We start from the raw sequence: 26,467 nt of genomic DNA, 5'->3' as shown, positions 1-26,467 counted from the left end.
GATGAGGAGTCCATGTTGGAGGATGATGGTTTCACAGAGAGTAGAGGAACTAAAAGGTCTACTCGAGAGCAGGAGTCGGATGAGGAAAGAGAAAGGAAAAAAGATCTGGGATATACTCACTGCTCCCACGGATGAGGAGACATTTGAGGGGTTCTCTGGGAATGATGGGTCTGGGAGTCAGATGGAGAATGTTGATTGGACTGAAGTAAATGTGGATGATGAGCCAGCTCATGGGGCTACATCAGGGGATTGGCAAGCCTCTCATACTCCTGGGACATGGGGAGATCTAAGTCTTGAACGAAGATGGAGGGACTGGAGGGATGAGAGGCGAGGTCCACAAATGAGATCAAGATCAGCTGAGGATGATGAGGACAGGGTGGAGGCCTCATCAGCATCGGACTCCGATGAGTAAGTTAAAAGTGGAGTTTCAAGAGCTATTGCCTTGCAGAAGGCAAGGTGTCATTTTGGGGACATTGCTTTGTCGCTGCCTGTTCTCCTTGGGTCCTGGCTGTACAGCTTCCTGATAATCCGGATTGAATCCTGCTTTGGTGTTCCTGGCTTCTGACTCCTGTTCGGCTCCTGACAATGACGTTTCCAGTTTGGCATTTGCTTTGGCGTTCCTGCTCCGGCGTTTCCAGTTTGGCGTTTGCTTTGGTGTTCCTGCTCCGGCGTTTTCAGTTTGGTATTTGCATTGGCTTTCCTGCTCTGGCATTTCCAGCTTGGTGCTTGCCTAGGTGTCCCTGCTTTAGCGCCCTTGCTTTGGCGTTTCCACCTCGGCGTTTCTGGCTACTGAACCCAGTCTGACTCCTGACTACGTCTGTGCTTGCTCCTGGCTTGGCGTCTCTAGTTTCCTCCTTTGGTCTTTGAAACTCGGCCTGGCTTTCAGCTACGCTTCTGTTTGCTGCCTTTTGGGAGCGTTTAGCTCCTCTTTAGCCCTTTGAGCCACAGCAATATGTGGCGTCAGCCTTGGTGGCGTTTGTGTTATGTTTGATGCGGATTATCAAGACAGATAATCCAGATTATCCTTTTGTTCTTGCTTTTTGACTTCTTTTGAACTAGGACTTTTACCTTTTAAAAGAAACACTGCAGTTAAGTGTTTTTTGAGTTTAAAACATCAGTTAATAAACATTTAAGAACTTTTATTGTGTGTGTGGCTCTTTAAGAGGCGGCTGTATCATGACATACTGTTTGCAAGAACTTTAAGGAATTCCTAGAAATAGTGAGCAACTGGTTCATGACTCACGAAGAGAGCAGACAGAGGAAGTCCCACGGAGAAAATGCTGCAAGCCCTCTTCCCCATCACTTGAACTAGCCATGCTGTTCCTCATTTGCATCACAGAGAGCTGTGAACACAGGCTGGGCTGCCGATCTATTTTTTGAGATGTCTGTAGACAGAAACATACTATTCTTAAAATCATCTATAGCGGTGGTTCTCAACCTGTGGGTGTTCAGGTGTTTTGGCCTACAACTCCCAGAAATCCCAGCCAGTTTACCAGCTGTTTAGGATTTCTGGGAGTTGAAGGCCAAAACATCTGGGGACCCACAGGGTAAGAACCACTAATCTATAGCTAAAGCAACATTCAATAAGACATTTATATCCAAATAGGGTTTTTTGGAATGAAAAGTGATATAAAATGTTTATCCAGTCTTTGTTATTTGTAATATAAGTGCAAAGGAAACTAGAAAAAATGGAGACATAAGCCAAATATGTGCACGTAAACTTAACAACATTGGAGTGCCTATAAAAATGGTAAACTTGTAATCACATTAACCATGGACTACTTAAAGAATTTTTTAAAAAAGAATTAAAAGGCATCCATTATAATATCTGGATGCCAAGCCTGGTTCATTTCTAGCATTAGACTCTGTAACAATAGATTTGCATCAAATTTAGCAATTCATATACCCAAACTCCTCAAAGCAGTGATTAGTAGGGCATGACCACCATGCCTGTCTCTTGTTTATTCTGAACAGTATCACTTAAAATAAAGATATAATGGGGCATCTTGGAAGACATTTAAAGATATAACACAGAGTACTGTATATACCCCTGTATAAGCCAAGTATTTCAACTCTTTTAAGCCCCCCCCCCCCCGTTCCCGCTTATACTTAAGTGAGGGTCCAGTCTTATCTTAAATTACAGTTTTATGTAAATATTCAAAAACATTTAACCTACTGATGCCTTAATTAATGTAATTTTATTGATATCTATTTTTATTTCTATTTCTGAAATTTACCAGTAGCTGCTGCATTTCCCACCCTCATCTTATACTCAAGTAAATAAATTTTCCCAGTTTTTTGTGGTAAAATTAGGTGCCTCGGCTTATATTCGGGTCAACTTATACTTGAGTATATAAGTATATCTTGTGGAGAAGAGCATGCAAGCAAGCTTACATATTACAGCACATTATTACAGAAAGGAACTTGCCTACCTTATCATTTAGGGTTGGGTCATTTAATGAATATAGCTTGTTTGTAATATCTTTTCCAATGAGATGCTTAAATATTTCAAAAAGAAATGACTCGGATTCCAGAAAATATGCAAGTCTTTCTCTAGACCAGCATAAGAACTTGCAGTTATCATCAGCAGTAATGGAGACCTATGAAGAAACAGCACTCATGAAATTAGCACCACACTAATGGGTATCTATGATTACAATACGTTTAGTTGGGATCTTCAGCAAAGAGAGACTTAACATAAACATATTAACAGTGTTTTCTCTTATCAAATGCCATTTCAACAATACAACACAAGATGTGCTTAACTCACTCAGCCATGGAAATTTATTGACTGGCCTTTGGCAAGTCACACTCTCAGGCCCCTTCCACACAGCTGAATAAAATAGAATCATAGAATAGTAGAGTTGGAAGAGACCACATGGGCCATCCAGTCCAACCCCCTGCTAAGAAGCAGGAAATCGCATTCAAAGCACCCCCGACAGATGGCCATCCAGCCTCTGCTTAAAAGCCTCCAAAGAAGGAGCCTCCACCACGGCCCTGGGGAGAGAGTTCCACTGTCGAACAGCTCTCACAGTGAGGAAGTTCTTCCTGATGTTCAGGTGGAATCTCCTTTCCTGTAGTTTGAAGCCATTGTTCCGTGTCCTAGTCTGCAGGGCAGCAGAAAACAATCTTGCTCCCTCCTCCCTATGACTTCCCTTCACATATTTGTACATGGCTATCATGTCTCCTCTCAGCCTTCTCTTCTGCAGGCTAAACATGCCCAGCTCTTTAAGCCGCTCCTCATAGGGCTTGTTCTCCAGACCCTTAATCATTTTAGTCGCCCTCCTCTGAACGCTTTCCAGCTTGTCAACATCTCCCTTCAACTGTGGTGCCCAAAATTGGACACAGTATTCCAGGTGTGGTCTGACCAGGGCAGAATAGAGGGGGAGCATAACTTCCCTGGATCTAGACGCTATTCCCCTATTGGTGCAGGCCAGAATCCCATTGGCTTTTTTAGCAGCGGCATCACATTGTTGGCTCATGTTTAACTTGTTATCCACAAGGACTCCAAGGTCTTTTTCGCACACACTGCTGTCAAGCCAGGCGTCCCCCATTCTGTATCTTCGATTTCCATTTTTTCTGCCGAAGTGAAGTATCTTGCATTTGTCCCTGTTGAACTTCATTTTGTTAGTTTTGGCCCATCTCTCTAGTCTGTCAAGATCGTTTTGAATTCTGCTCCTGTCTTCTGGAGTGTTAGCTATCCCTCCCAGTTTTGTGTCGTCTGCAAACTTGATGATCGTGCCTTCTAACCCTTCGTCTAAGTCGTTAATAAAGATGTTGAACAGAACCGGGCCCAGGACGGAGCCCTGCGGCACTCCACTTGTCACTTCTTTCCATGATGAAGACGACGCATTGGTGAGCACCCTTTGGGTTCGTTCGCTTAGCCAATAACAGATCCACCTAACCGTAGTTTTGTCTAGCCCACATTTTACTAGTTTGTTTGCCAGAAGGTCGTGGGGGACTTTGTCGAAGGCCTTACTGAAATCCAGGTACGCTACATCCACAGCATTCCCTGTATCGACCCAACTCGTAACTCTATCGAAAAAAGAGATCAGATTAGTCTGGCATGACTTGTTTTTGGTAAATCCGTGTTGACTATTAGCAATGACCGCATTTGTTTCTAAGTGTTCGCAGACCACTTCCTTAATGATCTTTTCCAGAATTTTGCCTGGTATTGATGTGAGGCTGACCGGACGGTAATTGTTTGGGTCGTTCTTTTTTCCCTTCTTGAAGATAGGGACCACATTCGCCCTCCTCCAATCTGCTGGGACTTCTCCTGTTCTCCAAGAACTCTCGAAGATAATTGCCAGTGGTTCTGAAATAACTTCCGCTAGTTCCTTCAGTACTCTTGGATGTAGCTGATCTGGCCCTGGGGACTTGAATTCGTTTAGAGTGGCCAGGTATTCCTGGACAACTTGTTTCCCTATTTGGGGTTGGATTTCCCCCAATCCTTCGTCCATTCCATGTTTCTGAGGTTGAAGATGGCTTTCTTTTTGTGAGAAGACTGAGGCAAAGAAGGCATTAAGTAGTTCTGCCTTTTCCCTGTCCCCTGTCGCCATCACCCCATCTTCTCCTTGCAATGGCCCTATCGCCTCCTTTTTCTTCCTTTTTCTACCAACGTAAGCAAAAAAGCCTTTTTTGTTGTTTTTTATGTCCCTGGCAAGTCTGAGCTCATTTTGCACTTTAGCCTTGCGAACCTTTTCCCTACAGGTGTTGGCTATACGTTTGAATTCTTCTTTGGTGATTTCTCCCCTTTTCCACTTCTTGTGCATGTCACTTTTGAGCTTTAGCTCAGTTAGAAGTTCTTTGGACATCCATTCTGGCTTCTTTGCACTTGTCTTATTTTTCTTCTTTGTTGGCACTGTTTGCATTTGCGCCTTTAGTATTTCACTTTTGAAAAACTCCCATCCATCCTTAACTCCCTTGTTTTTTAATATCGGCGTCCATGGAATGCCGCTCAGTAGTTCCTTCATTTTTTGGAAGTCAGCTCTCTTAAAGTCCAGAATGCGTGTTTGACTTGTCTTAGTTTCAGCATTCCTTTGTATTGCAAACTGCAGGAGCACATGGTCACTTGCCCCTAAGGATCCAACCACTTCAACTGTATTGATCAGGTCTTCCACATTTGTTAAGATTAGATCAAGAGTTGCTGATCCCCTTGTTGCCTCTTCTACCTTCTGGACCATAAAATTATCTGCAAGGCAAGTGAGGAATTTGTTGGACTTTGTACTCTTGGCTGAGTTTGTTTTCCAGCAGATATCGGGATAATTGAAATCGCCCATGACTACTATATCTCTTCTTTGTGCCTGTTTGGTCAGCTGTTGACAGAAGGCTTCATCAAGTCCTTCATCCTGACTCAGAGGTCTGTAGTAGACACCCACGACAAGATCTTTTTGAGTCCCGGTTCCCTTGATTCTTATCCAGATGCTTTCAAGCTGGTTTCCCGGATTACAGTCTTGCATTTCTTCTGCAACGTAACTGTTTTTGACATATAAAGCTACTCCCCCTCCTCTCCCCTTTGTTCTATTTCTGTGAAAGAGGTTATAGCCCTCAATGGTTAAATTCCAGTGATGGGAGTCATCCCACCAGGTTTCAGTGATGCCTATGACATTGTATGTGTGGTGCTGTGCTAGGAGTTGGAGTTCGTCTTGCTTATTTCCCATGCTCTGAGCATTATTGTAAAGACATGTAAGCCCCTGTGACCTCCCCTCGAACTGTTTATTTGGGATTATTGTGCTCTCTGTACTTGGTCCTTGCTGTGTTTGTGCAGCCCTCCGTTTAGCCTTTCGGCGGTTCCCTGTGGTCGTGGGTAATATAGTGTTCGCCAGGCTGTTGTTCCCCTCCCCCAGTGGATCTAGTTTAAAGTGCGCCTGATGAGGTTTGTGAGTCTGTGTGCAAAAAGATGTTTTCCTACTTGTGTGAGATGCACCCCATCGCTTGCCAGTAGTCCATCCTCTTGGAAGAGTAGACCATGGTCAAGGAAGCCAAAATGCTCCTCTTGACACCATTTTCTGAGCCAGTTATTGACCTGTACTATTTTTCCGGCCCTTGTAGAGCCGTGTCCTACAACGGGGAGGAGGGATGAAAAGATCACATGTACATTATACAGTTTTAGCTTTGTTCCCAGAGCTCGAAAATCATTTTTGATCTTTTGAAAAGTATGCCTAGCGGTGTCATTGGTACCTACATGAATCAACATAAGGTGGGGAGGGTGATGGGGCTTTAGGAGCCTGCTGAGCCTCTGAGTGATATGGTGTATTTTTGCCCCCGGGAGGCAGCATGTTTCTCGAGCCATCCCATCCGGTCTGGAAATGATGGCTTCCGTTCCTCTAAGGAGGGAGTCACCTACTACCAAGACCTGTTTCCTTTGAGGATTGACAGGGTCCCTTTTGTGCAAGACAGTGTGTATGTCCCCTGAAGAGTGTTCCTGTTGAAGTGAATCATGTAGGTGTAAAGTGTTGTCCTCCTCCTCAACATCCCCAGTGCATTCATCAATGACAATCCATTGAGATACATCCGAGAGCCCATTACTCTCCCAAAAATGTTCCTGTTGCTCCTGGTCTATGATTGGGGATGGAGCATTTGCATGATTACATAAGTGTGACTGTGGTGATGCACTGTCCCTGTCAGGGCTATCCCCTGCGCATTGATCCAGGGTGGTCCACTGAGTGGTATCTAAGAAACTGTGGTCCTCCACAAGATGTGTTTCCTGATTGTATGTTAATGATGTAAGAATTTCAAATCTGTTGTGTAAATGCAGCTGAGCAGAGGAGTTCTGCGGAGGCTGCCTGGTCCTGTGTCTCCTTCTATGGGTGACCTCCTTCCAAGCCTGAGGGTTGTCTACCTTTGAGTTGATCTCCCCATAAGGTTCCTGATCATGGTCTTGGTGGTGTTGGTGTGATGCAGGCTGCAGATCTACAGCAGCGTGTTGTGCAGTGTCCAAGAAGAGCTCGAGTGCCTGAATGTCCTTAAGGGTCTTAATACGGTGCTCGAGCTGTTGGATCCTCTGCTCCATCAGAGTCATCTGTTTGCATTTGGAGCAGATGTAGTTGTCTAGTTTTTGTGTGAAAAAGCGGAACATGCCACAGTTGGTGCATGTGATGGGAATGTTTTGCTTTTGTGGCATCTCTTGGTGAGCGTGGTGGCCAAGTGGGATCTTTGTACAGTTAAGTAATATGCACACACTTTATGTGCAGACTGCAACAAACCACCTCTTTGTGTATTTGTTTATGTTGCTTTGTTTCCTGTATAGTACATACAGGATAGCAAAGGATAGTTAGTAAAGGTGCCTTTACTAAGGTGTAAAGTAAAGTAAAGGTGGCAAATAAAGCTTTCCCAGAAACTCAATTAACAGGGGACAATGCCTGCTGTCAATCAACTTAAGTACCTGGCTCTCTTTCAACACAACAGTCACCCAACAGTTAGACTTTGACCACAGGAGCCAAGCCCACACTCAGTTTAAAATCTTAGCCAAATCTTAGCCAAGTCCTACCTGAAGCCAGGGAGCAAAAATGTCCTCCTGCTGCCTCTGCTTCTGCGAGAACCAACTGCTTTGAACTTTTCTGCTTTGAACTGGAATATATGACAGTGTGGACTCCCAGTTCAAAGCAGATATTGTGGGATTTTCTGCCTTGATATTCTGAGTTATATGGCTGTGTGGAAGGGCCCTCAATCTCAAAGGAAAGAAATGGCAAACTCATTCTGAACAAATTTTGCCAAAAAATCTTCTGATAGGGTCATCTTCATTGCAAGAAAAACTCTGCAAATATTCTAAAACTGTCTCAGGTTGCTTGAAAATGTGTGTAACAAAAGCAGCAAGTCTTCAAGGAAGCTGTGTGGTCAGAATCCTACAAAATAAACTGCTCATGGAAGGAACTACGGTATGTTGTGAGAGGACTGACATTTTGCCACTTGTGCAATAAAGCCACCTAGGATTTCAAGGTCCAAGCAGAAGTTGTGACTGATGTCAGAGCTCCAATGTCACAAAGAGAAAAGGTAGGGAGCATCACTGAATTTGAAAGAGCAGGAAACACTCTCTAAAGGACTGGAAGACTTTCCTGGTGAACAAGGCTGCAATGAAAGATCCAACACAATATAGTGATTTGAGAGCTAGTTTACAACTCTGGAGACCATGGATCAATTCCCCACTTGGCCATGGAAACCAACTGGATGACCTTGGGTGAGGCACTCATTCTCAGCCACAGAAAACCCCATGTTGTGGATTGCCTTAGGGCCATTATAAGCCAAACATTGTGTGAAGGCAAACAACAACAAAGGCTGCAACAAAGAGTTGCAAAGGGTGCCCACAGGGATTCCTGCTTTTACTCCTCTCAGCCTGACTTGCCAATGGCAGCAGACCAGACCACAGTTACTATAGATAGGTGACTAGCTTTTAAGATGGGTTTTATGTTTATTTGTGGTTATGGCAATACTCACAGTTGAGAATAGAGTAGTTACCATATCCTAGGCCTAAATTTCAACAACAACTGATAAACAGGATTATGATTTAGGGCCACATGGTTCCAATTCAGTAGACTGAGAATTCTATTGCCTATGCTGAGTCATACACAACTGAGATTGTATCCTCATTTCTAAAGGTTTCTTCACACATGCAAGCAAACCACAGGACTGTATTTTGTTTAGTTCAATGTATATAAGCTTGCATCCAGCAGATGGCACCAGCATACTAAGCAAAAAAACAAATCTTCTCAAGAAGAAAAACAGATTCATTCATATGTGGAACAAGTAATCAGGGATCCTCAAAGGAAATGATAAGTATGATATTCCCACAACTAAGCCAAACAAGAAACTAGACAGCCCTCCAAAAGGCAAAGCTTGATTTCACCATTTTCAGTAAGGGACATCATTTCACTAAGCCACAAACAACCATGGATTTTGGTATCCATGTCGATCCTGGAACCAAACCCCAGTGAATACCAAGGGACCACTATATAGCCAATATATAAGCATGCCAGGGAATATCATGTACTACTTTTAATATTGTGTACACTTTTCCATATTTATATAAGACTGATATATAGATATAGATATATAGAAATGCAACGTTGGGAGAAATATTTAGCAGACTAAAAAAATAAACACTTCTGCAATCAGTTTTATAACAAGAATGATGCCCAATACAAATAAAAACTGAATGACAGGTCAAACTGATATTGGCAAAAAGAGATTTAAGTTGTTAGGTGGCAGCAAATCCTAATAAACATTTCGGGTGGAGGAGGGATTACAGCCCTCTTCTTGTCCACTGCTTGTTTGGTTATAACTTAAGCTGATCTGCACAACAGGAATATTAAGATTTAATTCCAATTAGATCCCACACAAAACAAATCAGTGTCCAAAACAGAGGATGTATTAGTTAGTGGTAGTTCAGTTATCCAATAACTGTCCTCCACTGCAGAGAGGAATATGATATTGGCACTAAGCCCAGTCTTTGACTGGAACATATTACATCAGTCACCATTTTTACACTCTGTACCAGCCCTCTGTCTCTGTTTTACTATCAGCAGCTACTGCGCATTCACAAAATGGCAAAACAAACAATTATTTTTAAAGGCTGCAACTCACGATCCAGGTAGTCCTTGTAAACAAATATTCCACATTCAGTTCATGCTCTTCACAACATGTGAAAATGATGGCATCCGAGAAAGTCTATGCTGCACATTAAAAGTTTAATTTGGGGCAGAGACTTGCCTTACATTAGAACCCTGATGGTGTGAATTTCTGCAGGGTTTCCTGTCTCAAGTTACTGACAGAGGTCGTCTGCCCATTCCATTCCCAGGAGAGGACTTCCTGATACCATAGTTGAGAGACAGCCTTATAACTCTCTCCTTTGGACTACTGCCCACTAATGCCAACTGGTATCAACTGCAAAGCTATGTGCCAATTAGGTAAGTCTGTCCACTACTGACTGAAGATGGTATTGTATGCACACATTTAAAGAAATTCAAATGTTTTAAAGATTAAACACTTGGTGCTATGGCTTTGACTGACAAATAAGACACACATCCTCTGAAACAGAAGACACTGGCTGGCATTCTGCTTAGTATTTATGCCATTGCAAGCTGATAATACAGCATTGTTAATGCAAGAATTAATAGTTAAAGTAATTGCACTATTGCAAAGATAAAAAGTGCCATCAAAAACCTGTGTTTGAATTTAGGAAGCCCTTCCAAAAGAGGCAATTCCGAGCTACTGAATGGAGATGCAACCCCGCTCCCTCCCTTCCAGCAATGAGGCACAATGCTGTTGTGGGGCTGCCTTATTTCAAAGGTAGAGAGTAACTTTGAGAGATGTAGCTACAGCAATGGAGCTCCATCGCTTTATTTACATCTCCTGGGACAGAATTCCAGCTTCTTTAAAATTCATGAATGTAAAAAAAATTAACAAACTCTAAAAGTTGCTCTTGAAAGCAACACAACAATGACATTTTGCATCTGAAATATTGTATGTATCTACATAAACGTTTTAAAAGGTTATATGCATATGTTAGACTAGTCAATGAATCCATTGTTGCTCATTAGAATTTATGACACTGCATATTTATCATACTTCATCAATGAATTTTACATCTTACTATTTTCATATAATACAACATGGTTCCATACCTGGAATTTCTCACCCCGATTCATCTGAGTTGAACGATATTCAGGAGAATCTATAAAGGCACAGGGGTAAATATTATGCAGGAAATGCCCTCGATAGGAGACCTTCATTCTGATGATAAAAAATGTTAAACACATTTGAAAAGATCTGAAGTACAGCAATTAATATACAGTAGCATAACATGCCATCCTAGAGCATAGTCACACTTTCTTAATTATGGTTAAGATACTGGGAACAGAAATTTTTCTGCCAGCCATCATATTATCACAATGAATCAGCATGGGATAATCTAGCCCTTGATGACTGCATATATTTCTTATTGTTTGTTACAGCTTGATAATCATCCACAGTAGAGAAAGTATGCAGCATAAAACTGTGTCTTTTTCTGGGTGGTGTTGGTAAAATAACAATTCAGTCTGCCTCTGTAAAAAGATTAATATGAATCTACTGATCATTATGAGGACAGTTTAATGGAGATGAGAAAGCAATCATTCATTTGGAAAATCTGTTCACCTGGTTAATATTAATAAACCTTCCTGCACAATGAGTTCTGAGAACCGAACAGAAAGGAATCATAAATCTTTCTGCAGGTGCTCACTACAAGTGCTGGGCTTAATACAGACTTTACAAAAGCACAAATCCTATTAATAGCCAGAAACCTTCTGGGGAGTTACATATACACAAAAATTATAGCTGTGGTGTTATGTAGCGAATCCTATTCTGATCCTCCCCCAATCCCCACTTACTTGGAATCAGCTACTGCAATAGACAAACTATCTGTTTCCTTCTCACTTGGGAAGGAACTGATTGGTCAACCGTCTCCCAGATGTGATCTTGGGTGCAATAGATAAAAAGAAGACACCATCATAATTCTTAGTCTCATTGGGATTGTGAGGGGATGGGACCATTAGCTAGCTGCTCCCCAATCAGCAGAGGAACTGACTGTCGTTGCTTGCAGCAGCTGCTTCCCAGGAAGGAAGGAGCCATGTGGTTCATAGAAAAGGACTACAAAGAACTCATGAATCGAAAAGAGTGATGAGTGCATTACTTCAGGTTCCACATTCCTAATTGCCCAAGAGGATTCTGGCCAACATCCTTCTTTTCCTCTCGCCACTGCCCCCACATATAACAGCCTCTCACTACCAAAACCTTGATATATTCCTAAAATTTCAGAATTTTAGCAGTATAAAATGTACTCTCAGTAACAGAGATGGGTAGAGAAAAACTAAAATGAATCAGTTTTGGATTACCAATAGAGCTTCAATTACTCAATGGAATCGAGTAAACCGATACCACAGTGCTACAACAGCTTTGTCAATTTCTAATTCAGAGTTTTATTATTTTATATTACACATGTGATGTATGAAATGAAGTATCCAGCACAAAATACTTTCCTCTCTGAGGCTCTCCACAAATCTGGGATTAATATTTCCAAAGCTAAAGTCATTATTAAAAGGCCATCTAATTGTATCATGTTGTGTCAATGCACACAATCCACATGCTCCATTTTGGGGGCAATTAATTTAAATTAATTAAAAAAACTACTTATTTTTAATCATCATCTCACTTTAATTCCACTCTTATTCAATACTAATTCCATTTTAGCCAAATGGATGAGTGTAATGAGCATCTCTATTAACACCAACAAAGAAGTTTGAGAGCAGATGAAAAATAAACATGCTTGACAACAACTTCCATCATGCCTGACAGTTAGCCATTTAGCAGTTGGGGCTGATGGCAGCTGGAGCTAAACTACATCTGGAGAGACAGTTTTCTCACCCCTGAGTATATTTTCAAACTTGATTGTTAACTTTTTAAAGCACCTTCTTTAAAAGCCAGGGTCTTTTTCGCAGATTGGATGCTATCCCATAAAGTCATTACAATAAACTCCTAGGTTTAAATTCAAGTTACCAGGTTAACCAAGCAATCTATGAATTTAAAACAGCAAAGAAGTCATAGGGCCACATGCAAAGGTGGTACAGCTCTGTGAAGGAGAAGAAGTTAGGGAGAAACTTTGCAAAACCCAACTAAACGCAACTTTACCAAAATATTATTGCTATCTTAAAGAACTCTTTCTTTATCACAGATTCTTTCAAACCAGACATATATTATATAAATATGCCTGAAGCATTTCATAGAGAAAACATCAACAAGGACATTTCATAGGATCAAAACTGAAATGAGAAAGTAGCAAACTGTAACTGTATGACAACTGAAAGATACGGATAAAACAACAATGTACAGAATAATTCCCATAAGTGGGAGAGATACATCCTAAGACACCTCATTGATACCTGAAATCATGGGTAATAGCAAATCCTATAGCAAATCGCTTGGACAGGAAGTATACCATAGAATAGCATTGGAGGACCTAGAGATGCCCACAAACAAAGTGTGAGTAAGTTAAACCATGGATATTGAATCTGTGGATAACAGAGTTGTACTGTAGTTGTAACAGAAAATGTAAGTTATTGGTTTAGTTACAGCTTCTTGATTGCTAGTATGAGCATCCAACCAACTGAGTTCAGAATGCTCCTATCAATGGAAAGGGAGAATAAGATCACTCTCAACTCTTTCACGTTTTGCCATTACACCCCCCCCCCCCCCCACACACACACACACACAGTTCCAGAGGGTTCATCAGTTCTCTGGAGTAAATGAAGAGGGGATTGCAGAAGAGGGGAAATAAAAAACATCATCAGCACAAGTACGATTCTTCTTCCAGGTGAGAAACCTCATACAGAAGAAAGAAATCCTTCCATTCCTAAGAGGCAGATTCCAGATCCAGCCCAAGATAAGGTACATTATCTTTTAATGTTTTGCTCCCATCTCCCTCCCATATGTGTATTTAAATTTATTTAATTAAAAAGGAGAATTCCTTTATGAAATCTTACAGGCACATACTTTCCTTTTAGCAGAATACTTAATCGATCATCCACTGATGTTTTGTCCTCTGACGCATATGCTTGACCTGTTTTCAGGGTCTGAATATTGCAGAATTGACCTGTCAGCCTTTGGAACAGCTCTGGAGGCACATGGAGCGGTTCAAACATTCTCTTATAGAGACTGCTGAGCTCTTTGTCTATCTTTATCTGGAAACACAACAACAAAGAAGTATGAAAGAAAATTGCTTTCAGAAGTCAGTGTATTTTAATTAGTTGAGTTAAAATAGACAGTAGAATCCAGTGTATTTTAGTAAACTTTTTTTAAAAAAAAGAACAGACAAATAGAGGCATACGAGCCCTCCCTTAATGCAAAATAATATTAAAGAAGTAGACAAGTAGTCTGAAAGCTTTACAACAGTAGACATGTAACATTTGGTCTTTTACCAAGATAAGAACTGAAAGTCTATCCCTGCCTTTCCTTTCCTTTCCTTTCCTTTCCTTTCCTTTCCTTTCCTTTCCTTTCCGTGTGAAGACATAATTTCCCTTGGGCCCAAGAAGAGAAGAGTAATTATCCTTTCCATATGGAGTAAATAAAACAATTATCAAAATATTTCCTCATTTTTCTAGTGAAATGTAATGACTGGCATCCTATTCAATAGTTTCAAGATCATAAACTGGACTTACAATCTTGTGACTTTTAGAACTCACATTTTGTAGTTAGCAAAAGAGAATGATCCCTCAAAATTACCTTTTCCATTTAGGGAGCACTACTTAGACCAGCAGGTTTATCAGAACACGTGCGCACTCAAAAGAAGACCTACAAGCCACTCTAAACACCTTTGCAGAAGCATACAAGAAGCTCAGCCTCTCATTGAACATCGAGAAAACGAAAGTGCTCTTTCAGCAGGCACCAGCCAATCCCTCTGCAAAGCCAGGAATACAGCTTAATGGTGTAACATTAGAACACGTTGACCATTTCCGCTACCTTGGCAGCCACCTCTCCACTAAAGTCAACATCGACACTTAAATACAACACTGCCTGAGCTCTGCGAGTACAGCATTTTTCTGAATGAAGCAGAGAGTTTTTGATGATGGGACATCCGTAGAGATACCAAGGTGCTTGTTTATAAAGCCATTGTCCTCCCAACCCTGCTCTATGCCTGCGAAACGTGGACAGTCTACAGACATCACAACAAACTCCTGGAGCGTTTCCATCAGCGTTGCCTCAGAAAAATCCTGCAAATCTCTTGGGAAGACAGGCGGACAAATGTCAGCATGCTCGAGGAAGCAAAGACCACCAGCACTGAAGTGATGCTCCTAGGCCATTAACTCCGCTGGACTGGCCACGTTGTCTGAATGCCCGATCACCGTCTCCCAAAGCACCTACTCTACTCCCAACTCAAGAACAGGAAACGTAATGTTGGTGGGCAGGAAAAGAGATTTAAAGATGGGCTTAAAGCCAACCTTAAAAACTGTGGCATAGACACTGAGAACTTGGAAGCCCTGGCCCTTGAGCGCTCTAATTGGAGGTCAGCTGTGACCAGCAGTGCTGCGGAGTTCGAAGAGGCACAAATGGAGGGCTTAAGGGAGAAACGTGCCAAGAGGAAGGCCCATCAAGCCAACCTTGACTGGGACCGCCTTCCACCTGGAAACCGATGTCCTCACTGCGGGAGAACATGCAGATCAAGAATAGGTCTCTTCAGCCACCTAAGAACCCACCCCCAAGACCCCATGACTGGAAGACCATCATCCTCGAACTACGAGGGATCGCCTAAGTAAGTAAGTACTTAGACCAGCATTCAGTTTCTACAGGACCCTTATGAGATGACCAGAGGCAGGAAGCTATTACCATTGCATCCTCCTGCTCATGCACCACACAAACTGGCATTTGAGACTGGCATTAACATATAGCCTTCAGGATAGGTACTCCTTGCTATCTATATCCAACAGGCTGGTGTCCAAATCATTTTAAAGCAATCTAATCTAACAGTTATGAGTATGTAGCAAATGCCATATTTGTTTACTCTGGCCTGTAGTATGAGATACTTCTTATCTGTTCTGAATGTTCCATCATATAACTACAATGAATGGAGCGAACTATTATTAGGAAACAGGGAAAAGTTTTCCCTCCTATTCACATTCTCCACACCATGCAGAATGTTATACATCTATATCACGTACCCCTTGTTCTTTTTTCCTAAGCTAAAACACTGTAAATGTTATAACTATTGCCTTAGGGAATTTGCTCCAGCCCTTGACCATTTATCCTTTTTCAAGTGCAGTGACCATAACTGTACAGAGTGGCCATAACATAATTACTCTTTCTTCCCTTCTTCACCATCAGCTTTGTCTTCTTTTTAATTATTTTATTCATTTATACCCTGTCTTTTCCAAATTATGAGATTCAAGGCAGTGAATCCCACATCCACACCTATATATATATATATATATATATATATAAATAGAGAGAGAGAGAGAGAGAGAGAGAGAGAGAGAATGAGAGAGTCTTTAACAATCAATTGAACTATTTTTGGAGTTAAAACCATTTAAAATTCATTACAAGACAATATAGAAATCAATGAAACAGCACAGCACTCCATCAAAAGCCTATCACAGTCAGTTCCTAATATCCTGTTGGAATTGGAAAGTTTTTACTTGCTAGCAGAAGGAGAAAAAAAAAGGAAGGTATCCTAATCTCCCCAGAGGAGTTTCATAATCTGGGAGAATCTGCCAAGAAGACCCTTTCCCTTGTTTGCACCAAATGATCCTGAGATGAGCCTGAGTGGGACAAAGAGAAAGACCTCTCTTGAAGGTCTTAGAGCAGTAGTTCTCAACCTGTGGGTCCCCAGATGGTTTGGTCTTCAACTCCCAGAAATCCTAACAGCTGTTAAACTGGCTGGGATTTCTGGGAGTTGTAGGCCAAAACAGCTGGGGACCCACAGGTTGAGAACCACAGTCTTAGAGTTTGACAGGCTCCCAGAGGAACATACCATTCTAACAGCCTGGACCCATGTAGAATAGGACTTTGTAAGTTGTAACTGGATCACATAAATATTTAGTTCGTATAAAGGCATTGTGACATTAGAAATTTATTTCGACTCCTTTCCCAACATTTAATTTGCCCTTTCCACAAGGTTGCACAGCGGATTCATGTTTTTGTTAAGATGCCAAACACTCATCCCCAGGTCAGTTATTACCACCTATAATTCCATACGAATGCATGTGTAGTTGACATTTTTTGCTTCAAGCTTGCATAGAATGAGCCACACTAGATATTTTAATATGAGTCTTTCATGTCTGAAATTATCTTTACTGATGTCATGCTCTGTAATTTGGTGCCATCTGTAATCTTGCTCTCTGCTCACCCTCAACACAATAGGATTCCTGAACAATGTTTGAAAAAACAAGTGTCCCCAACAGAGATCTTTGAGGACTACCACTGTACACTTCCCTCCAATGTAAGAAGTGCCAATTCGTTTCTATTTTCTGCTTCTCTGTTCTATAGTTCTGCTTCCATACCATGTTATGAGATAGATAATTGGTCTGCCATGTTTTAGGTTCCTCCTCCATCCCATCCAAGACCCTTGTGCAGAAGTTGGCATTAAACCAGCCACTTTCCAGTATACTTTGCACATTTGGATCCAATTTTGTTGCTATCTGTTTTTCTGTAATGTTCTACTTTACCTCTTGTCAGTGGTGTATGTGCCAGCAAGCAACAATCTCACACAACTGAGGCTAGGAAGGCTGATTAGCATTCTACTGTCAATTGTACACCAAAACAAGAAAGAGGACAAACAAGCTGGCTTAAATCTAGGTGTCCCTCTGAATCAATACATTTACTAACCAGGACACTCTGTTCTACCTCAATACAAAAGTAAAGAGGCAGATTGAACGGAGACATTGAGAGAGAAAACTGAAAAGGACTGAGAACCAGATAAATAAATATGGGAAGCATTCACTGATGAATCATTTCCAGGATACTTATGAAAGATGAGAAAAATAAAACACCCCTTTCAACCAGTATTCCTCTTAACTAAATTACAAGCAACCTCCTGATAAAAAATGTCCATAAGCATCGTAAAAAAGAGGTGGAAACTCTTTTTGGAGGAACCAAACTTTGTTCCTTTTGAAGAGATCCACAAGGTTCCTTGTTTTCTTCACAAAGTTGTCAATTCCCCCCCCCCCCCCCCCCCGCCATACCATTTGAGGCTATTCAGGTGTTTTGTACTAAAATGTCCATAAATTATAGTTCACCAAGCATAGCGAAAAGGGTTTTTTTTTTTTCGTGTCAGGAGCGACTTGAGAACTGCAAGTCACTTCTGGTGTGAGAGAATTGGCCATCTGCAAGGACGTTGCCCAGGGGACACCCGGATGTTTTGATACCATCCTTGTGGGCGGCTTCTCTCATGTCCCCATAGGGGGAGTTGGAGCTGACAGAGGGAGCTCATCCGCATTCTCCCCGGATTTGAACCAGCAACCTTCAGGTCAGCAACCCAACCTTCAGGTCAACAGTCCTGCTAGCACAAGGATTTAACCCATTGCTCCACCAGGGGCTCCATGTAGCCAAAAGTGAAAGATTATGGGAGATGCAGTCTGACAATATTAGGAAGGTCGTGATTTACCTACTCTTTTGCTAAACACAATAGTTCACCTCAAAACAAGTAAACTTCAACAAATCCTGTTGTAGGAAACAGTTAATCCTGTTAACTGTTTACAGCAAGTTCATGATAGTAAATGAAATAGAGACATCTGAGATTCTGTATAAACAGAGATGTCATTGAACCATGTGTGTTAACGTAACTTGAAATGATTTCATTTTATATAAGAAAGGATTCTTTTTATGTTTATGTCTTACATATTTCATCTTAATCATATATTCTAAATATTCATTTTAATATAACATTGTAATATTTTTATGTCTTGTATAATAAAAAGAGATTAAAATGAGCATGATAGCATGAGACTGATTTGATTTCACAGAGTACTGGTTGATTGGATAAGCATAAGTAAATCTCTCAAGGGTAGCCATGTTTAGTCTAAACACAGCTGGGCAACCTTTACCACTCTGAAAGAGCTACGCCTTCTAAAATTTGTGTACTCTCCATTTTGAAAAGGAAATATTTTCAAAACAGAACAAAGCTTTGAATATATTATGCAAACATGAACTAAGGTGGAAGTGGAAAATCAAATGTCAACAACTGTACTACTCAAACTTTCAAAGATGTCCCTTCAACACTCTTATCAGTAGTTTAGTGGTGATATACATACCGGTCTTCTCTTATATAGCAAGTATAATAAATGCAGAAGGTTAACAACAAGGAATGCTATATTCCAGATCATTATGTCCAGGGCGCAGCGGAAAAGTGTGGCCCAGATGATAAAAAGTGCACAACCTGGCAAAAAATTGAATAATTGTCAGTAAAGTCTACAGTAAAAACATTTGTCTATTTGTTCACTCCACTGCAATACACAGCCCTATGTATGTATGAGCAATCAGAATCTTTCCCCAAACAGAAAAAGTATGGAAATAATTTGCCAGTTACCTATATATAAGAGCATATCAGACACTACACTGAAGGCAAAGCAGGGAAATATATTTGTCATTCATTTATTTATAAAGTATACTTCAATTTAAAGAATCTATAAACCGCTTGTCTATCGAAAACATTCATTGGATTGTTGTGCATTTTCCAGGCTGTATGGCCATGTTCCAGAAACATTCTCTCCTGGTAGCCAGAATTTGTTCATTTTCATAGTTTCCTCCTTTCTGTTGAAACTGTCCACATGCTTGTGGATTTCAGTGGCTTCTCTGTGTAGTCTGACATGGTGCTTGTTAGAGTGTCCCAGCATTTCTGTGTTCTCAAATAATATGCTGTGTCCAGGTTGGTTCATCAAGTGCTCTGGTATGGCTGACCTTTCTGGCTAAGTGAGTCTGCAGTGCCTTTCATGTTCCTTGATTCATGTTTGGGCAATGGTGCGTTTGGCGATCCCTATGTAGACTTGACCACAAGCATGTGGACAATTTCCACAGAAAGGAGAAAACCATGAAAATGAACAAAATCTGAAAATGAACAGTATTCAAGAACTCTAAATAAAGAACAACACTGAAAACAGAGGAATCCCAGACATGAATCAATCAGGGGCAGCTAACACCTCTGAACAAAGGATTCCCTCAGGCAGGAAGAAGTCAGGCCATGAAGCTGGCAAGACCTGTTAATGCTAATCAAGGTGATTAATTACAACATTCACACTAGCCTTCAACAGTCAAGCGTTCTTTCTCCCACCCTGGACCTTCCACAGATAAAAACCTCCCTTGCTTAGTTTTTCCAATATACCTCACAACCTCTGAGGATGCCTGCCATCAGGAGAGAATGCTTCTGGAACATGGTCATACAGCCTGGAAAATGCACAACAATCCAGTGATTCCAGCCACGAATCGACAACACAAAAACATTCATTATGGGAGCATAAAAAACTAGCACAAAATTACAAAAACAGGAATGAGGCTAAGAAAAAATATTTATTTATGACAGATGAAAACATTAAAAATAGATAAATCTTTTTATTCGTGGGGTTAGCTTTTGTGGATTGAATTATTTTTGGATTTAATTAGTATGTTCTCTATAGAGTGACTCAATTATTGTCAGAAGCAAAGACTTAGGACCTTATCCCACCCCCCCCCCACCCCCTTTTTAAATAGTTATAATCTGTATAGGCAATGGAAAGTGATGGAGACCATCCCAAGATGCAGAGGGACTTCCTGTTTGAGCCCGTCACAATTCGTTATGTAAATGTTAAAAACAGTCCCAAAATGGAGAGGGGAGAAGATGGTCGTGATCATCTCAGAATCTTAGGATCCATGATATTCCACTTCTAAAGTAGTGAAAACACATGGCATGGGAACGGTTGGAATCACCTGCACTGAATTGAATAGGATGACGTGGGCAAATGGGCTGTCATGTGGGCTGTCTCCTAACCGGCAGTGGGTTCCTGGTACGCTGCCATAATGCAGCTGCCTGATCCTTTTCAGTAATTTTTTTAAAAATTTTGAAAGTAAGAAATATCACAACTTTGTTAGGTCATTATTTTTCTTTGCCTTTAATGTTAGAGTTTGATCCTTTGTATTGTCGAAGTCAGACACAATGTTTTTAAAGGGGAAGTAATAGGGAATCCACTTGCTCATGGGATAAGGATGAAAATGTATAGTAACAGGTAAACCAGCAAATTCAGATGACATGTGATAAGTTATGAATACAGAACATAGCAATTTGCAATGCTACATGACTAAACACCATATTTAGATGATGCTACCATCCTTATCCCCCAATGGGATAAGGTCCTTACTGTAAAGGCAAATTTTTTAAAAAGTTAGTAACAACATGATTTTAGAGTTGGGGCCTTCCATAATTTCTGAACCAGTGGATTTGTTGGGTAATACATATAGAAGTAAAAGTTTCAAAACTTCAGAGGGCCACAGATGTCCACCCCTCTTATAAAGGTTTTGATTAACCATCAGCAAAGAGCATTTCAGTGCCACCACTGAGAAGTCTCTTTTCTCTGGTCATCTCAACTAGAATAAGTATTCCAAAGGAATAGTTTATCAGATATAAAGATATTGCATCTGAGGTAGCCTTAGCTTTGCATTCTAACCAGGTTTTAACTCACCCATGTCAAAAAAAAGAAGTTTGTGCTACATGGCTACCTGTTTTTGAAACACTTGGGAGTAAAAAAGAATCCACAAAACAACATGAAAGAAGAGGGATGGTAACATTCAACAAAACCGGATCTGCTTGCCATACAGCTCTTGGATATTCCTGAAGACACTTACGTTTCCACAAACCTAATATATTTGCAACATTCGGATTTATAATTCATACATTGTTTGGCCTACCTATTGTTAGCAAGGCTCGTAGGACAATCATATGGAGATGATAAGTGGTTGGAATAACCAATCCAACTGCAAAGCAGATATTGGCCATATGAAAAACCAGATGGTGGATTTCTCTCCAGTGTTCACAGGCAGTTTCATTCAAAGGCATTGAGGTGGCATTTCTGAGATCGGGCAAGGAACTCAAAGGCATCCCTGTGACTGAAATGGTATCCATCGTGTTTGTCTTGAAGTTGCCTGTTTAAAACACATTAAAAGTAGTAAATGAAAAAAATACAGCACAATGGTTCACACTTCTAATTTGAATCAATACCTGCCTATGGAAGAGATCGGGCTTTATAAGGGCATATCCTCAGATTTTACACATTCACACTATGAAGACATTGAGAGATTTAAGCCATGTTCATCTTGTCACTCTTTCTAGCATCAAGATGTTTTAACAGAAGTTTTGCTGCAAAAAAACCCTGAAATGAAACACTCTTTCCCACTGCCATTCCTGTTTGCATGAATTACATTTCAGCAAAGCAATTTGTGCATAGAAACTGGTTTCCGTGCTTTAAGAAATATTAGCACAGAGGACTTTAAATTAGACTTCGCCTTATCTATACCACACCTATCTAAATGCCATGGAGCAATGAAACTGAACAGTGCTACTAAATATAGCACTTACTACAAAGCTGAAATGCAGATAGTAAGTCTGCACAGTTTTTCTGACAGCCAATTTTTGAGTGTGGCATGAATAGGTTTACGCTATCTTCAAGCATGACACATGAACAGATAACACTTTTAGCTCCTCAGCAGAACTGCCCAAGCATGGACATCAGACAGCGAAGCCTCTTAACTGCATCTGCAACCAGTCCCTGATCCTACTCAAAAAATTGTAAAACAGTCTAGTCAAGAATAACCAAGTGTAACTCCTTGTTTTGTGCTGTTTTTGGATTACAGTATAACAACTTCTGTAAAAACCCCATGAGTAAGACAGTTGAATTCCCTTCTGCACTTTCTCCTGTATCAGAAATTAAAACACTTGACATATGCTGCAGTTGCAAAAATTCAAAGGCATTTTAAAGACTGTAATACTTTGGGAAGGGGGGGGGGTGTTACAGTCCCATTGGGCATCACAGAACTAAGCTAGCCTAGGCTTGGGCTACAGAGCCTGAAGGCATTTTCACATTTCAGAACAAATCACTAAGAGCCAAACTAGATATAACACAGGAGACATGTATAGTGTCTCTAAGAGATGTTGCTCCTTCTTTACTGCAATAGCTCTGGGAAGCTGTGAATCTGAGTGAAAGGATGGTAGAGCAAGGTGGGAGACATGGGCTGTACCTACACCAGGGGAAATAATCTGGAGTAGTCTGCTTCGAGTAGCCCTGGAGGGGTCCACACAGCTGGCCAGATAGCACATCTGCATTGGTGCCCTGTCCACTGCTGTCATATTGCTGGCCTAAAGCTGTTCTCCAGCACAGCATTGCGGGTGATGCCACTTCTGATAAGGTTACAACAAGGCACCCAGTCATATGGCCAACAGAAGTCATGTCACCAGCAAGGCTCTGCCAGTGAGTTGCTTTTGGCCAGCAAAACAGTAACAGTGGTGGCAATCCCCAGCTGCACAAGGCACCAACATGGATGGCTCAATGCTGTGGAATTTTTTGTTTTCCCTACAAATGAATGCTGGTGCCTCACAAAACTTCAAATCTCAGGATTTCATAGCATTCAGTCAGGGCAGTGGTATCAAACGGCATTAATTCTACAATGTATAATAGATACATCCATAAACATCTAGTTTGGTCTTTACACTCAGTGAACGAAAACTACAGTATTTTCTTCCTCAGATTATATAACTCAATACATTACAGGCAGAGCGATAAGACTAGATGGTAGCTGTTCTATCTGATTGTTTCAGAAATACTGCCTTCATGGAAATAAGTTAGCTGTCTTCTTTCTAAAGTGACTTTGGAAGAGAAACTGGAAGCAGAGATAAACACTGAACTTTCAGTGTCATGAAATATTGAACCTCCTACACAGCATCACAGAAATGAAAGCAGTGAGAAAATTCCCACTGGGTGCCACTGTGAGATTTTTATTATTTTTTTGGCTTCACCTGACTTTTCACTGCTTCTCCATGACTGTCCACATATTTTGAGTTGTGCTGTGAACAGACAAGCAAAGTAACACATTTCCAAATGTTTTTAAAAATTAATCTGACTGCTACAAAAATTTCCTTTAAAGTTATTGTTCTTAGAGCATGGGAAAGTTACTTTTGAGACTATAATTCCCAGAATTCTAAGCAGCGGTCTTCCCTGGATAGTATGCTTTTAAAATGTTATCTGGAAATACAGAGATGACTACTTATTGAAATGAAAGGCAGGAATTTTTTTTCATGTCAAAAATGACTTGAGAAACTACAAGTTGCTTCTGGTGTGAGAGAATTGGCCATCTGCAAGGACGTTGCCCAAGGGATACCTGGATGCTTTACCATCCTGTGGAATGCTTCTCTCATGTCCCCACATAGGAATCTGGAGCTGACAGACGGGAGCTCACCTTGCTCCCCAGATTTGAACCACCGCCCTTTCGGTCAGCACTGCTGGCTTAAGGGTTTAACTCCTTGAGCCACTGGAGGCTCCTAGGATATAAATGTAACAAAGAAATAAATAGCTGTAACACAGCTATTGAAGAATGTGTGTGTCACTGAAATGAAAATACAGTAGAGTCTCACTTATCCAACATAAACGGGCCGGCAGAATGTTGGATAAGCGAATATGTTGGATAATAAGGAGGCATTAAGGAAAAGCCTAATAAACATCAAATTAGGTTATGATTTTACAAATGAAGCACCAAAACATCATGTTAGACAACAAATTGGAGGAAAAAGTAGTTCAATACGCAGTAATGCTATGTAGTAATTACTGTATTTATGAATTTAGCACCAAAATATCACAATATATTGAAAATATTGACTACAAAAATGCGTTGGATAATCCAGAACGTTGGATAAGCGAGTGTTGGATTAGTGAGACTCTACTGTAAAAGGTTTTTGCAAAACAACTCAATGCTGCATATATTTTGCCTCTCATATTTTCTAGAATGCAACTCTAAACCACATTTACTATATATGCATATATGCTTAACAAACATTAATTTGAAGCAGATAATTAACAAATGGTATATTTGAAGATCATTGTATGCAACCCCACATCGTCACTGAACTCCTTTGATAGCAGTGAAGTTGTCCGATTCCATCTCCTTCTACTTTCCCTTTGACTGCCCCTATTTTCTTTATGGAAACCATTCCACTGGTTAAAAGAAATGTAACACTAGGGCTTGGAAGATTTGTTTCTAGCCCACACTGAAACATAGAACTCATTGGTTGTCCTTGTGTCCAGTATTTTCTTCTTATGTGGGTAAAGTGGGGCTGAAGAGAGCCATGCATAACAAATCATGACTCACAGGTGGAAAAAGGGGATATGAAAAATAAATGTATTTATAATTGTATACATTGACCTCATGTATAATTGAAGGATGAGGTTGGGCACCAAAATTATGGATTTTGAGTCTTCTTGTGGAGAGAAAAAGTGGAGTATAAATAAATATAATAATACCAATAATAATTCCATGGAGAGGGGAAGCACCAAGGGGCCCAGCCACCTAGGCATTCAAATAGGCCAGAAATGGTGACACTGTGGAGAGAGTAACGGGGGCTAGGACTTCTTTTATGGTATCCTAAGAAGGACTGCACTCTTGCCTTCCGCAGAAAAGGGGACGGTTCCCTTTTTTATAAGAGTTAAAATACAATACTCATATTGACTTGTGGATAAGCTAAAGGTTTCCCCATGACTTTAAGTCTAGTCGTGTCTGACTCTGGGGCTTGGTGCTCTTCTCCATTTCTAAGCTGAAGAGCTGGCATTGTCCATAGATGCCTCCAAGGTCATGTAGCCGGCATGACTGCATGGAGCTCTGTTACCTTCCCGTCAGAGCAGTAGCTATTGATCTACTCACATTTGCATGTTTTTGAACTGCTAGGTTGGCAGAAGCTAGGGCTAACAGCGGGAGCTCACCCCACTCCCCAGATTCGAACTACCGACCTTTCGGTCAGCAAGTTCAGCAGCTCAGTGATTTAATCCGTTACACCACCAGGAGCTCCAACTTGTGGATAAGTCAATGCAAAAATTTTGACTGCTATTTCGCAGCTTATACATGAGTATGGTATATAGGGTAAAAAACAAAGAGACTTGATAACACACTGGATAACCAAGAAATGCATACCAGGTAGTGATGTCACTTCCCTTGGCATAGTCAATACAGCATTCTAGGGATGCTGAAAGGGCATGCACTATTCACTATTACTCTATTGTTCTTGCTCCTCTCAAACATTATTCCACATTAAGCACGACAGAAAGCGGCCACACTGAACACCCCTCTGAACATGTGCAGCCTGCCTCTCACCCTCCTTTAGGCAAAAACTCAATCTTGCTCTTGCTGTCATGTGGCTTCAAGTCATTTCCAATGTATAGCAAACCTAATATTACTCTATGCATGAGCTTTCTTGGAAAAATATTCAAGCCCAAAGCCTTGAAGAAGAGACCTTTTGCTGTTTTTTCTCTAAGAGCTAAAGGAGTACTGTATCAGGGAATTGATTTCTATGCAAGACCTTGACGAGTGCTTGGGGAAGCCTGGGAAATGACTGATAGTATTGGACTCTTTTGCATTCATTGCAGATAAGAATGGATTCCTTTCCTCACCCATACTGTGTACACCTCTGCTGAATAAAAACTAATAATAGTATTAATAATACAGTAGCATCTCAGTTAACTGGCACCCATGTGAATTGGGAGATGCTGGATAAATGTAGTTTCTTATTGCTTGAGCTTTACTATTAAAGGTACCGTAGGTCTAACTAATATTACGCCATATTATACCATGCCATAAATTCTGCATTGACTTGATATTAATATTAAAACACAGTAACTAAAAGCAAATTAGGATAAATTAAGAAAAAATAACTTACCATAACACAGATTTAATGTACAAGTATAAAAACAGCTTTGTGAATACAGTATGCAATTTCAGTTATACG

General features: G+C 40.7%; 1 protein-coding gene across 1 annotated transcript in view; it reads right to left on the bottom strand.

Moving 5' to 3' along the window:
* The window catches only part of bves (blood vessel epicardial substance), a 74,086-nt gene that overhangs the window by 6,393 nt on the left and 41,226 nt on the right, over nt 1-26,467 (bottom strand). Inside the window, exons 6-11 of the mRNA XM_062983728.1 lie at nt 21,394-21,627; nt 18,771-18,895; nt 13,522-13,709; nt 10,620-10,728; nt 2,433-2,600; nt 1,244-1,385 (exon numbers count right to left, since the gene is read on the bottom strand). Of these exons, the coding sequence (XP_062839798.1) occupies nt 1,244-1,385; nt 2,433-2,600; nt 10,620-10,728; nt 13,522-13,709; nt 18,771-18,895; nt 21,394-21,627 (966 nt within the window). The remainder of the gene's footprint in view (nt 1-1,243; nt 1,386-2,432; nt 2,601-10,619; nt 10,729-13,521; nt 13,710-18,770; nt 18,896-21,393; nt 21,628-26,467) is intronic.

The sequence above is a fragment of the Anolis carolinensis genome, chromosome 1 (genome assembly GCF_035594765.1).
Source record: "Anolis carolinensis isolate JA03-04 chromosome 1, rAnoCar3.1.pri, whole genome shotgun sequence".
NCBI classification, from domain to species: domain Eukaryota; kingdom Metazoa; phylum Chordata; class Lepidosauria; order Squamata; family Dactyloidae; genus Anolis; species Anolis carolinensis.
Note: the sequence above shows the minus strand (reverse complement) of the source record. Positions and strands in the feature narration are given on the sequence as shown.